General features: G+C 43.3%; 1 protein-coding gene across 2 annotated transcripts in view; it reads left to right on the top strand.

Annotated features, from left to right (window-relative positions):
• Positions 1-13894, top strand: part of sult4a1 (sulfotransferase family 4A, member 1) — a 121147-nt gene that overhangs the window by 88000 nt on the left and 19253 nt on the right. For both annotated transcript variants that reach the window (XR_014762459.1, XM_084701573.1), the window contains exons 4-5: positions 13400-13526; positions 13745-13839. Coding sequence is in view for 1 of the 2 variants with exons in the window: in XM_084701573.1 (XP_084557699.1) it covers positions 13400-13526; positions 13745-13839 (222 nt within the window). In the remaining variant the exon portion in view is untranslated. The remainder of the gene's footprint in view (positions 1-13399; positions 13527-13744; positions 13840-13894) is intronic.

Raw genomic sequence — 13894 nt, 5'->3', positions numbered from 1 at the left:
ATTGGCAGAAAATGCGTCTATATTACACGCAGAGCTTCAACTCTTATCCATTAAATGTCACCATCCAGACTCGTTTTTCTACGGAGATTCACGATATTGAAGCTTCCAAATATATTTTTTAAAAGTAATTGTGGGGGAATTTTCACCTCAAACAAAACTAAAATGTAAAAGGCTTGAAAAGAAATTGCATTGCAAAATACAATCTATGATCTGTATACTGTGAGACTTGACACATATACTGTATAATAGAATGCATTTTCTGTAATTTCATCTGATGTTAGTGTTTGTTATGACATGTGCTATGATTGACTAAATGTTCCTGTTGAAAGCGAACGAGTGATAGTGTTTTGGTAGACATGGTGTATTGTTAGTGTATTTTTGTGTTATGAAAATGAGGGTTTGAGTTTAGTTTACAATGTGTGATTTTACGCATGAAATTAACAGTTTTGCCAATTGTGTGTGGTAGGTGTGTTGCTGCATTACTGTGGGAGTAAGGAAACTTGTTAGATGTATTGAAAGATTGTCATAGCGATTGTAAACTTTGCCATCAAATACTAAGTGACTTATTACTGTATTTATAGGCCCAAAGTAGGCTTATTCCGCACACTAGGACTACACCACACAATGGCATATTTATTGCTGATGCAATATGTTGCAGAGCGTTCCCTGAGGAGGGAACACATCTTCCTTGACCATACCGATTTTATTTGCAGAGAGCTACGAGTAGGCTACCTGTTGGAAGTCTTGGAATCAAGACTTCATCAGTTCTGCGCACTTCTCCAGATACAGCGTTCAATGCATGAGTAATTGCATTCCATGCATCGGTTTTATTTACTGCTTTGTAGCCACAGTTGACGCGATTACATATGATATTTCGTTTTTCGCAAACTTCTTGCAGCTGTACCTCCACTTCAGAATTATTATGTTTTTCCGTTTGTCGAGGTCTTTACCACGTTGTTTTGACATTTCTCTGAGTGTGCACACGGCCCTGCCACATCACGCCCTTTTATGGTAATTAACAGAGCGTTTACCTACGCTAAATAGGAGCAACGGGGCACGAGCTTTCAACTTACAAAATATTGGGATTTATCATTCTAAGAACACACCTGCGAACAATTCTGCTGTTTAAGAACACTTCATGAATCACACGTAGATTTTTCTTAGGAACTTTCTTAACTCCGGTCCTCCGGGCTGCTGTCCTGCATGTTTTAGATGTTTCCCTTATCCAGCTCACCTGATTCTAATGAATGGTCGTTATAACAACCCATTTAATTGAATCAGATGTGTTAGAGCAGGGAAACATCTAAAACATGCAGGACAGCGGCCCATGAGGACCGGAGTTTGACACATGTGCATTAAACAATCCTCAGAGAAATAATGTGAAATCAACGGAGCAAGGGCTGTTGTACATTCATCTGCTTAGACTCTATGAATAACGAAGCGAGACGTTGCTTCTATTTTTGACGTTTTACTGAAATAAAAGAGTAGCCTAAAATACAGTTTGTTCTACGTGCTTGCTCAGCAATAATCAAAACAAAATGGCTTCTCGCCAAAACATAAACTTTTGCATGTATCACGTACATTACACTTAATCAGTGCATCTTGGGTAATGAAGTCCCAATCAATACAAATCCCAAATCCAATGACATTTTAACTGTCTGTCTGTTTTTAACCACATATGTATTTCACACATGAACTGTCAATCTTAATGTTAACTTATTATTAACCTTTCTTTGTGAATAATCTATTGTAACAAATAAATTCTCAACAAGGGCTTACTACTCTGATATGAATGTAATGTTAGCGAATGAGGGGTGAGAAGCCCCCCCCCTTGCTAATATTTAGTCTCCGTAGTTCGTCCAAAGCCAAATCTATTCTTGAGGTTCAAAACAATGATTTGTCTTTGAATGTGAGTAGTCGATCACGTCATTTTCTGTCCCGTCGTTTAAAATAAACTTTATTTTTATTTTAATTTATCGCGTCCAGTTTCCAGGCTCTCGCACATGCCCTTCATTGAGGCAGAGGCACTGTTTGCCTCCCCACTGCTTTTTCACTGCGGTTTTATTTTGGATCTGACTAATAGGTTATACACATACGTAAAATACATGTCTTATTCTATGGATAGAAAGGACATATAATAAAACATTTATTTAAAAAAATACAAAATAATAATGGCCTCGCTCGGCTTGCTACTACTTTCAAAAACACAATGTTGGCAGCTCTGCAGGTGAGCAAGAGAAGACCAAACTTCACCCGTGCAGAGGTTGAGATGATGCTTCAAGATGATGAGTTCAAACGCGCAATTTTATCCAGCAGCGTTAACGAGGGGTACAAGCCCTCTCAGGGCAGAGGCGCACAGTCAAAAAGCAAATGAATGTTGAAAGGCTTTATTTGCCCTACATTCTAAAAACCAATTCCTGTTGGACTTGGACCGTGTGCAGGTTTTCCTGGCCCAGGAAAGGTTCACGATCCCCATCAGGTTGTTGGTGAGGTGGCTCCATGGCAAGGGGAACACAGAGCATCAGAGCGATATTATGAAGGACGCAGCAGGCCATGATCATGCTACACACCTGAAACGATTAGGGTGAGGTGGACGCTGTAATATTTGAGCACGAATGAAACCCTATTTTTAAGCTGTGGCCTTCATACACACCTTCTCAGGTTTGTACAGCAGCTTGCCACCTGCTGCGCCCAAACATATCCACCTCCCTTTTGGCAGCCCAATGCTGCGCTCTACGGTTGAACGAGTCCTTGCGTGCCTCTCATTATAGGCCACTTCCTGCTCCGTCTGAGGGTTGGTGAGTGGGGTCATCAGCCAAGGAGCCAGCAAATATCTGGGATCTCCTAATAAAACAAGTAATTAGAATAATAGAGGCCTACTGTTGCTGGAGCAATCAATTTCTCACAGATACTTACCAATTTTCCACGAGTCTCCAGCGTCTCCTTGCTCGAGGTGCACACCTACAGCGCTGTTTCAAACATGTATGAGTCATGTGCACCTCCTGGGAAGCGGGAGAACACGTTGAGAAGGTGGTACTGGGCATCGCAGATTATCTGCACATTGATAGAATGATACAGTTTCCTAATTAAATAGGGGAACGGATCTGGAGAGGGTGCCTTGATGTGCACGTGAGTGCAGTCTAGTGCACCGATGGTGTTTGGCAGACCAGCAATGGCATAAAATGCCCTCTTCACTGGGATCTGCTCCATCTCGCTATACGGGAAGCGGATATATTCTGGGACCAGTTCGACAATCCCATTAACCACCCTTTGGAGGTTACGGCTGATTGATGGCTGTGAAATGCCCACCCTGTCTCCCAGCTCCCTCTGAAATGTCCCAGTGGCTAAAAATCCCAATGCAGACAGCACCTGGACGAGTGGTGGCACTGGGTTGGAGCGTCTGGTCCGGCTCCTCAGTACTGGCTCCAGTGTGTTGCATAGGTCGAAGAGGACAGGTCTTGGAAGCCTAAAGCGTCCAATGACAAACTCATCACTCTCTGCGAAAAGTTCCAGACGGTCGCGGTACAGGCGCTCCTTCCTCAGTGTACGATCAGCAATTTGCTCGAACAACTGTAATTGTGCCATATTGTATGCCTGGGGTGCACCCTCGTCCCTTTAAATAGGTCGAGTGATCAGTGATAATTGGATGGCCTGGTTGAATGTATTTGATGTTCAAGTCCAAGTGCAAGTTAAAGGTTTATTTGTCACATACATCATACCAGTAAAATGAGCAGTGGAATTGTTCTCCACTTGATCTAACAGTGTCCACACTAAGCAAGGTAAATTATTGTAATTATTTTAATCCAGTGATGTCTGTAGAGTTGATGTGAACGATTTCTCACAAATTCATTAACACTTCTAACACAGAGTTTTCTTAAATGCGATTCCCCTTGTGTTTTCTTAAGGAATTGCATTTGAGACAGCTCTGCCCGACTTACAACTACTATTTCGAGTTCGGAAAGTTTTCTGAAGACCTCAACAAGTCCCAGATGAGAACTTTAATGAATGAAAAATGTTTTCCCAAATCCAATTCAGAAGAAATTCCTTCTTAAATTCTTCCTGCGTTCGAGAATGAGGCCCAATGTCTAATATGGTAATATAATATCCATAGACGGGCTCTTCCCTTATCCATGCCTATATTTGGGCCTGTTAATATATATATATATACCCAGATTAATATATATACCCAGATTAAAATATATTCATATATGTTAATGGGAACAGAAAGTCGGCCTAGTAAAACGACTAGTGTTGTACTGGTATGGATTCAATCTTGGGTTGCGCCTTAGCCCAATTGCCAACAAGGAAATGTTGGGTTGCAGACTGAGGTCCTAGAAAATGATCTACTCAAAGAGACAAAATATCAGTGTTTATCTTTGGTTATCAAGGTATCTTTGAGAAATTCTGACTAAGTGTTGCTGTTAATCTTCTGATTGTGGGAGGCAATTTTTGGATGACATTTAAATCTCATGCGGCTGCAACAGCATTTCTGCCTTGGTGTGACTTGCGCTGGGAAACAGCAAGGATGGGGATAGTGTGTGGGTAGATGTGTCTTTATATAGTGTGAAATGGAATAAGAAATGCAATACAAAATGTCTGAAAGGGGTGTATTTATGTTAATGTCCACATTGCCTCAATATCTTTGTGTCGATAAATCAAATATAATTTAGACTGATGGCTTTTCAAACCTTATTGGCTTTGAGATCACATCATTCTGATGTAGTACATGTGCAATTTCATGAAATTTGACATTGAAATGTCAACCATTTCTTAACCTTTGTCCCAAAGGTAATACTCTGCCATTTCTATTCATAAATCTCAACAGTTGGTGTGTAGCAGAGAGGATAGAGACTGACTTGTAACCTTATGCTCAGGAGTTCAAATCCCTATTCAGCCTATTGTTGTTTGCCAAACATGAAGTCGTTTTGCTCTCTTGCTGTCCAACTCTTGACCTTCTATATTGTACATTTTTATAATATTTTGCCATTTTGCAGAGGAACCCGCATCGTTGCTTGCAGCTATATTTCACATTTTATCTGAAGTCATGAAAATTCAAATTCAGCCCTGCACGCTGATTGCAACATTTGGTATTCCAAATGAGAGCTTAACTTTTACCCAGGACCAATCAGACATTCATTGGGGTGTGCTTGCCTTCGGCGAGCACAAACCATTGTTATCTCACATATATATTATTATTATTTCTTTTTGCCCCCCTAAAACTTTGTCAATATTTGAACTACATAGACATCCTAGGTGTCAAATGTTTCGTCTTGGTAGCCATTGAATTGCTTGTATTGGGATTTACGTCCCGTTGCACGGTTTGGTAGGAATTAAAGTTTTTGTGGCAAAAAGTGAAGCTAACGGTGGCTAACTTGCTAGCCACAGTCACTGACGTCACTAACGTCACGACAACTCGCGTGACTATCTCTAGCAGAACATTAGTTTAGCAGCTCGTTAATTTCTGGGAGATGGCTAGGCTAACTGCTTTACTGGGGGAGTCAGATGGCTGAGCAGTGAGGGAGTCGGGCTAGTAATCCGGATCGATTCCCCACCGTGCAAAATGACGTTGTGTCCTTGGGCAAGGCACTTCACCCTACTTGCCTCGGGGGGAATGTCCCTGTACTTACTGTAAGTCGCTCTGGATAAGAGCGTCTGCTAAAATGACTAAATGTTAAACATTTTACTGCAAGGCAGCTGCAGAAACGCCACAAGCAAAGAGGCCTGGGTGATAACTATTTACTCATTTTACTTCGTGATATGACACACAATTGTGATGTGTAATGTACAGTATAAAGTGATATTATTAAGGAAGTACATTTACTTTCGGAAACAGTCGGCTACTATTTCACTGAAGCATTAGTATCATGGCATTAGCCTCTGTTGCCCGGCAACACATACTACAGCGGTCTGTGATGCATCTGTTTTCAATCGTTAAAATAAACATTCCTCACAAATACATTTTCGTTGTAGGATTTATTATGCCATTAGATTACAAGTAAACGATTTTTGAGTGAAATTATCATTACCTGTGGTTTCAAACCAGTGTAGCTCACAGCAACGTTGCCGCGTTGCCAACTACTACCTAAGCTACTGTACAGCCTGTAAACTAGTTTAGCTTGCTAACGCAAGAGCACCTGCTTCTCCAGTTCTTTCAATAAATCATCTAGACAGGCATTAGCAATAGGCTAGACTGCTATTTGTTTTCTGGCTATTTTTCGTAAGCTTCCCTTCTAATGCAGCCTAACAGCAGAGAATGTCTAATATAGAGAAAACTGCCACTCTCGGGAAACTTCCGGGTTCTGAACTGGTTGAAGTTCCATGTGAGGGCGCTAACGAGCGAGTGCAGAATGAATGGAGCTCTATGGAGCGATACCCCTCAACATCCACATTTCTCCGGATATAATTTTTTGTCTAGTAATTTGAATTCTGAATTTGAAAGAGGAGGCAAAAAAAAATACACACTGCTGGCTGTTAGATTGTTTTAAAGTTGCCTTTCTGTTCTAAAAAGCTTTTGAAAATGTCATTGACGTCATACACATCATACGACCAGAGCTGCTTTACGGCAAGCTCTGGTCACTTACTTTTTCTCTCTCAGGGCATCGACAACACAGCTGACAGGTTAGGCTCTCCCTGTCAATACACATGCTAGAAAGAGTTTTGGCTTGCTAATGTTGTTGTTAATGTTGTTAATGCTCTGACATTCTGATTCCGCTTTGGAGGCCATCAAGCGGGAGCTCTGGTCGTATCAGTCCTTCACTAACCAATCAGCATTCATTAGCAGAATGCTAGCGTGTAATGGGCAACAACGACTCACCCTGTAAGAAATCAAAAGGACATAAGTACTTGTTCATTCAACTTTTGACCTATAATCCATGTTAAACATGCAAAAACTACAATAAAATCGGAGATCTCTCAACGACAATCAGGTGAAAGAGACGAATTTAGCCGTTTAGCTCCATAGACTGCCATTCAACATGCACTCGCTCGCGATCACCCCCAGTGGAACTCTGGTGGAACTGCAGCCAAATTCGGTACAATGGGGCTTAATTGGGAGTGGCAAGGCTCTCCTTAAACAGGCTCTGATAAAGGCTTCAGATCGCTTAAGCCGGTCGCAGTAAACTTCGCCATGGTGACCGTGAGGTCGACCCATCAGAGAGACGTCAGTCAGTGTTGTTTTGCTTAGGATTGTTGGTAATGTAGTATAACAGAATATCGCAAATAACAAGGTTGATTTCATACGGACTTGTGGCTTTTATAGGAGCAGAAACCTTTGTTTCACAACCTCGTAGCTTGATTTTTGCTAGTCTGTTGGGGGCCCCCTTGGAGGGCGGCGCCCGTTTCAATTGAAACGGGTGAAACATAGGTAAGGCCGCGTCTGACCAAGACAGTCTAGTACAGTAGTAGTAGCCTACAACTTACCTGGGCAGCTTCACAGCAGGTATATATCCCATTTCGCCTTGTTACTGACAATTAGGTCAATTTTTACACCGGTCTGCCAAATGTATTCGTTTTGATTCAACTATGAGGTTGCTGATCACCATTCCCTCTTGCAGGGGAAGTAACAACTTTGTTTCCCGAGCATTCTTTGTTACTACAAACTTCTGTGGGCATCTAGCATATGGTCTAGCTGGCTAATTGTTACTAAGTAACAACTTTGTTGCAGGAGCATTCTTTGTACATTGCGAGCTAACAGTGTCCGGTAGGCTTCTTCGCTTTAAATAATGATGTCGCTATAAATAATGATGTAAACCGAGACCACTAAGCCCTCATACAAAATGTAAAGTCAAAGAAACAAAAGAAAGGTTTGAGGTTACTCTGAATTATTAATAAAATAGGCTCATGTAATAATAAAACTGCTAAATCCTTCTCTAACTACGCTCCTCTATCTTGCATAATGAAACATAATGTTTTTTAAGTCATCAATAAGCCTGCGCTTGCCTTCATTACTCAAATGATGCCGTTCAGGGCGGTAAAATTACAAAATAGGACGCGAGTGTCTCAGAAATAATATAGAGCTATTTGTCTTCATGGCCAACCAATGAGAATATTGTGACTAAAAACAACACGGACACAGGCGGCAAATAAACAGGCAGATGTTAGCCTTGCATTGTTTGAAAAAGAAGAAGCGGGAAGCCCTAGTATATAAGAGGCAGATGTTAGATCATATCACACCATGGAAAACCAAAGTCGTCCCCACGTCTGGATCGTTGGCAGCTCCTTGGTCTACTGGTTTGCACGGCACGTGGGGGAAGTTGGACTGTCCACCGACCTTGCACTGGAGTGCCATTTTGAATGGGTAGGGGTGAGGGGCATGAGGTGGGCAGACCTTGTGCCTAAGCTCTGTGAGAAGCCTGGCATGCTTCCCAGCCCGGACATAATGGTGCTCCACGTCAGGGGAACCTGACGAGGCAGATGAAGCGAGACCTGGGGGCCATCATGGAGATGTTCCCAAACACTCTGCTGGTGTTTTCGGATATCCTGGAACGCTGCATCTGGAGGTATCAGAGGAGCACCAGCGCTTCTGGTATCGACAGGGCAAGACGCCGGGTCAACGCAGCGGTGTCTTCCTGGCCGTCCGTGGGATGGGGAGCATTCAACACCCCCAAATACGACACGGTTTTGTGTGGATGTACCGACCCGACGGTGTCCACCTTGATCACGTTGGAAACAATGTGTTCTTGGGAAACATCTAAGACGGTCTCCGACGACTCCTGTGCTCCTGTGCACACACAACAAAGATTATTTTAAGAGACACCTAAAATGTAAAAAAAATTGAACAATTAGACCATTCAAAATGGTGTTGTAATTGTACAAGCATGGGGTCTTACAGGGGTAAATGGTACCATCTTTACATCTTTGAAGTGTGTCATAAAAGCGGCGTCATGTAGGCTACATTGCGAGCTCAGTTCACTGTGTACTACTCAGCGAGCAACTCTACATTCATACATCTCTGAGCTTGCTTTAAAATAACAGGAAACATTAATATATTTACGTTGATACATTAAGATGCTTTTATGAATCAATATGTCCTACCACTTGAGAAACACTGTCCTACACATAATTAGACAAGTGCAATATTAGACGTCTCATAGCCTACAACCTCATAACAGGTGCAACAAGTGCCTCAAGGATGAAGGAGTTGAAGAAGTAGATGCTGTGTCTTCCTCTTGTTGGGCAACCAACAAGATGTTTATATCTGAATACAATTTACTAAGTTACCTACTGAGCGATACCAACTGAGTGATGCATGTAATTTTTATGTTATTTTTAATGAAGATTAGTAAAGGTAAAAGCCTTTATCCAAATAATAACAAATATCAGTGATAAGAATTTTGTTGATGCACAAGCTTCCACTCTTATCCAGAGGGACTTACAGTAAGTACAGGGACATTCCCCCGAGGCAAGTAGGGTGCCTTGCCCAAGGACACAATGTCATTTTTGGAACTGGCGACCTTCAGATTACTAGCCCGTACGGTGTTCATTTTAGGACATCCTCAGATCTCAGACTCAATTGTCAGACTTAAACGAAAAGGCGTCAAGTCTCAGACCAAAGGTTGTCAGACTCAGAAGAAACGGCTTCAGTCTCAGAAAAACCTCTGTCATTCTCAGACCAAACGCTCTCAAACCAAACGCCATCGTTCTCAGACAAAACGCTCTCAAACCAAACGCCATCGTTCTCAGACAAAACGCTCTCAAACCAAACGCCATCGCTCTCAGACAAAACGCTCTCAAACCAAACGCCATCATTCTCAGACAAAACGCCCTCAAACCAAACGCCATCGTTCTCAGACAAAACGCTCTCAAACCAAACACCATCGTTCTCAAACAAAACGCCCTCAAACTAAACTTTGTCAGATTTTTTGTTATCAAAGTTAGTTAGATGGGGGAGCTGCTGACTAGCTTTCTGAATTGGCTAAAGTAGCAGCTTTTAAAGTGGTGTTGTTTCTGTTAACTGGTACAGCAAGAAAACTTACTTTTGATATAGCTAATACAAAATAGTTGTTTTCTGCAAGCTGTAGTTCACTCGTGTAGCGTAAACTCACGTGTAGTCCTCCGGTTGCCATGGATACTACAAACAAACTTTGCTAAAGAATCATAGAGTCATAAAACACGCGGCGCGACGATCAGAACAACTGTTCCGCCAGTACAATCAAATAACCTACAGAAAACAACTATTTCGTATTAAATAAAAAGTAAGTGTTCTTGCTGTACCAGTTAACTACCCGGAAGTTTGAATCTGTCAATGTCATGCCAACTTTACCAGTTACAACACCATGGTATTCACTTTGGCTGCTACTTAAGATAATTCAGAAAGCTAGTCTACAGCTCCCTCATCTAGCTAACTTTGACCCAAAAAATCTGACAGTTTAGTTTGAGAGCGTTTTGTCTGAGAACGATGGCGTTTGGTTTGAGAGCGTTTTGTCTGAGAATGATGGCGTTGGATGGAGTCTGACGACTTTTGGTCTGAGACTTGACGCCTTTTCGTTTGAGTCTGACAATTGAGTCTGAGATCTGAGGATGTCCTAAAATGAACACCGTAAGCCCGAGTCCCTAACCGCTCAGCCACCTGACTCCCTAACCAGCCACATCATTGTCCCCGAATCAATATCAAGATTATCAAGACATGAACAAATTATTGCCATATGTTGCCTTACGGAAGGCCGATTGGGTCAGATACACATGGTTTAAACAAGTTCTTTTTGAATGCACACTCGTTCAGGAAGCGCCTGTCGCTGTTTAACAACAGTTAACGTGTGTAGTTGGTGAGGTGAGTGGGGCAGCTACTCGGCTGTAGTTCTGGATAGACCTGCTGTAGAAGTTGGCAAATCCGAGAAGGCGCTGGAGCAGTTTGCAATATCAGGGGGTTGCCCACAGCAGCCACCTTGGTGGGTCCATCTCCATCCACCCCTTGGCGATGAAGTGGCCCAGGAAGAAAATGGAGGAATCGTGGAACTCAAATTTCTCATGCTTGACGTAAAGCCGGTTCTTCAGGAGGCGCTGTTTGGCGTGGGTGCGTGAGAAGATCAGAATGTCATTGAGGTGGACGAACACAAAACAGTTGAACATGTCCCAGAGAATGACGTTGACCATGGCTTGAAACACGGCTGGGGTGTTGGACAACTCGAAGGGAACTACAAGGTATTCAAAGGGTCCAAGTGGCCCGAGGAAGGCTGTCTTCCATTCGTCCCCCTCCCGGATGTGCACAAGATGGTATGCGTTTTGCAGGTCCAGCTTTCTGAAGATAGTGACTCCATGGAGGGTAATGAACACTGAGCTGAGAAGGGGTAGAGGGCACCGATTTCGTGAGACAATGGCATCCAGCCTCTGGTAGTCGATACACAGCCGCAGTGTTCCTTCCTTCTTCCCCACATGGACAGATGATGCCTGCAGCCAGGAAATCCCAGATGTATGTCTCCATCGCCTCTGTTTCAACCTAGAAGACGTTTATAGACGACTACTAGGGAGGGACCGCCGGGGAGAAGGTCAATGGGGGGGGGGGGACCGAGCACGTTATTTGCAGACGACCGGGGCCAGATTGTGGTATGTCAGGGGTATAGCCGACAGGTCAGGTGGGGTAACAACAGGTGGAGGCTTGGATAGCTCAGAAGGGCATGCGGATCCAAGGCACTGCTGGTAGCAGTGCGTGCAACAGGACGTGATCTCACCCGCTACCCAATCGAAGAGGGAATTGTGGAGCCGCAACCAAGGGTGGCCAAGAACCAGGGGTGACAAGGCAGTCCATGATGAGCAGCTGGATGGTCTTGTGGTGGTTGAAAGGAGAAGCTGTAGTGGAGAGGTCTGATGTTTGATTACCGCAATGCATCCACCACTTAGCCCCCTGGCAACTACCGGAGGGATGACAGACTCGCTGTCCACCCGCAACTGTCTGGCCACATCCCGGTTGATAAAGTTACCTTCCGCTCCCGAATCGACAAGGTGTGCCTTGTGAGGGTGGCATCAATCAGGGGTTGAGACGAAGACATGTCGGCTCGGCCCGTCCCCGTCAGTAGTCCTCTCTCTACCTACAGGCGAGCCCGTTTTCCGGGCAGATGGAGAGTAGATGACCATGTAGTACAAACAAGTAACAGGAAACTAGGAATATATCAAAGAGCCAAGATCACGAACGTGAGGTCTGTGATTCAACTAACTGACGATGAGTGGATGACAGTCCTGGGGTTTAAATACTGTGGTGCTGATGTGGGAATGAGCCGCAGCTGAGTTGATTTAGGTAGGGAGTGAAGACATGGAATTGAGAGTTGGGGCCTGGAATAAACTCCACATACAGACAGAACAATGATCCAGCCTGGCCTAGGCAGGGGACATGACATGCAGTTGCTTTACCCCTTCTGATGCATTTATACTAGTGGCGGGCAAAGATATATTTTTTAAAATCTAGATTAATTCACTGTAATCTTGGAATTAATCTAGATTAAAATGGCTCATTTAAATTCCTCCGAAGGCATTCAGAATGTGTGCTACCCAAATAATGACTAAAAGTAAGTATTTGAGAACGGTTTTCTCAAGCCAGATGAGCAAGGAGATTAGTTAGCTTGGCAGACGACTCTTCCCCTGCACTACATCAGTGTTTGGCCCGGCATCTTCCGCACTAGTTAAGAGATTCTTCGCGTTTAGGTGGTATTTGTGACCGGAAGAACTCGTACAGTAAACTAATTCCGCATCGCACAAGGTGCAAACAACCTTAGTCTTGTCGTAGTTTCCATTGGGAAGCTTCTTAAAAATACATTTTCCCTGAAGCAAATCCGGCGGCTTCATAGCTGCATCCATGTTAGCACGTCATGTTTCATGTGCTAATTTCATACACAAGGCATACACACAGGTTCGAAGACTTGTTCTCGCCCCTTACAGTGCAATTTGGCTAGGTATACATCCGCGCTTAAATATCAAGGTGAAAGTCATCATAGCTTACGCAGTATAGACCCAGCTCCCAACCCAACTTTGAGGATAAATTAACGGCGATTTTTTTTATTTATTGCCCGCTAAGAGTCTCACATTAAAGCAGCACGTTAACACCAATAACGGCCCACCACTAATTTATATATAACATTTCAGGGCTCTACAGTGCAAGTATTTCACTCGCATTTGCCCCTAAAAACTGATGCGACCGGAATTATTTTTTACAGACACAGTGTGTAATTAAAGATTACTACTACAGTTCCATCTAGAGCTGAAGATTTTGTACCAGTGCTAGTTAGCATGATTTATTTAAGAGTAGAGTAGTGAAGATCTATATTTTTGATAATATCAGTGAATGTTTCTTTTTGGGAAACTACTTTGTATAATTTTGTCAGGCCAACATATCTTGTCTGTGTGTGCAGTTGTTTTGATTGGGCCTCTATTGCATTTTTCTTAATCCACCTTCTTTGTGGTTGATCTGTAGGTGATTTATATGGCCAGGAACCCTAAGGACCTGGTGGTGTCCTACTACCAGTTCCATCGATCCCTCAGGACCATGAGCTACCGCGGAACCTTCCAGGAGTTCTGCCGCCGCTTCATGAATGACAAACGTGAGTGTCAAGTGTTACCGGTGGCTTTGGGAAGAGGGGGGTTTCCGATCAATGTGTATGTCCTCCAGACCACCCCATTAATGGAGTGACCTGGGGTGAATGGCTATGGGCCCAGGGGTAAGGAGTGGGGGGAAGATTGGTTGTTGAAAAGCAAAAAGACAGTCTGAGGAAATGTTCTATAAGCAAACACTCTTTCCCTTTTTTTGTGTCTCTCTCAGTGGGATATGGCTCCTGGTTTGAGCATGTGCAGGAGTTCTGGGAGCATCGCGTTGACTCCAATGTCCTTTTCCTAAAATATGAAGACATGTACAAGGTGAGATGAAAGCATCCGTATAAAAAAACTATGATAAACCACGTGATAGTAGATA

This window comes from Hypomesus nipponensis, chromosome 7, assembly GCF_054491055.1.
Source record: "Hypomesus nipponensis isolate SF chromosome 7, ASM5449105v1, whole genome shotgun sequence".
Classification (NCBI taxonomy): domain Eukaryota; kingdom Metazoa; phylum Chordata; class Actinopteri; order Osmeriformes; family Osmeridae; genus Hypomesus; species Hypomesus nipponensis.
Note: the sequence above shows the minus strand (reverse complement) of the source record. Positions and strands in the feature narration are given on the sequence as shown.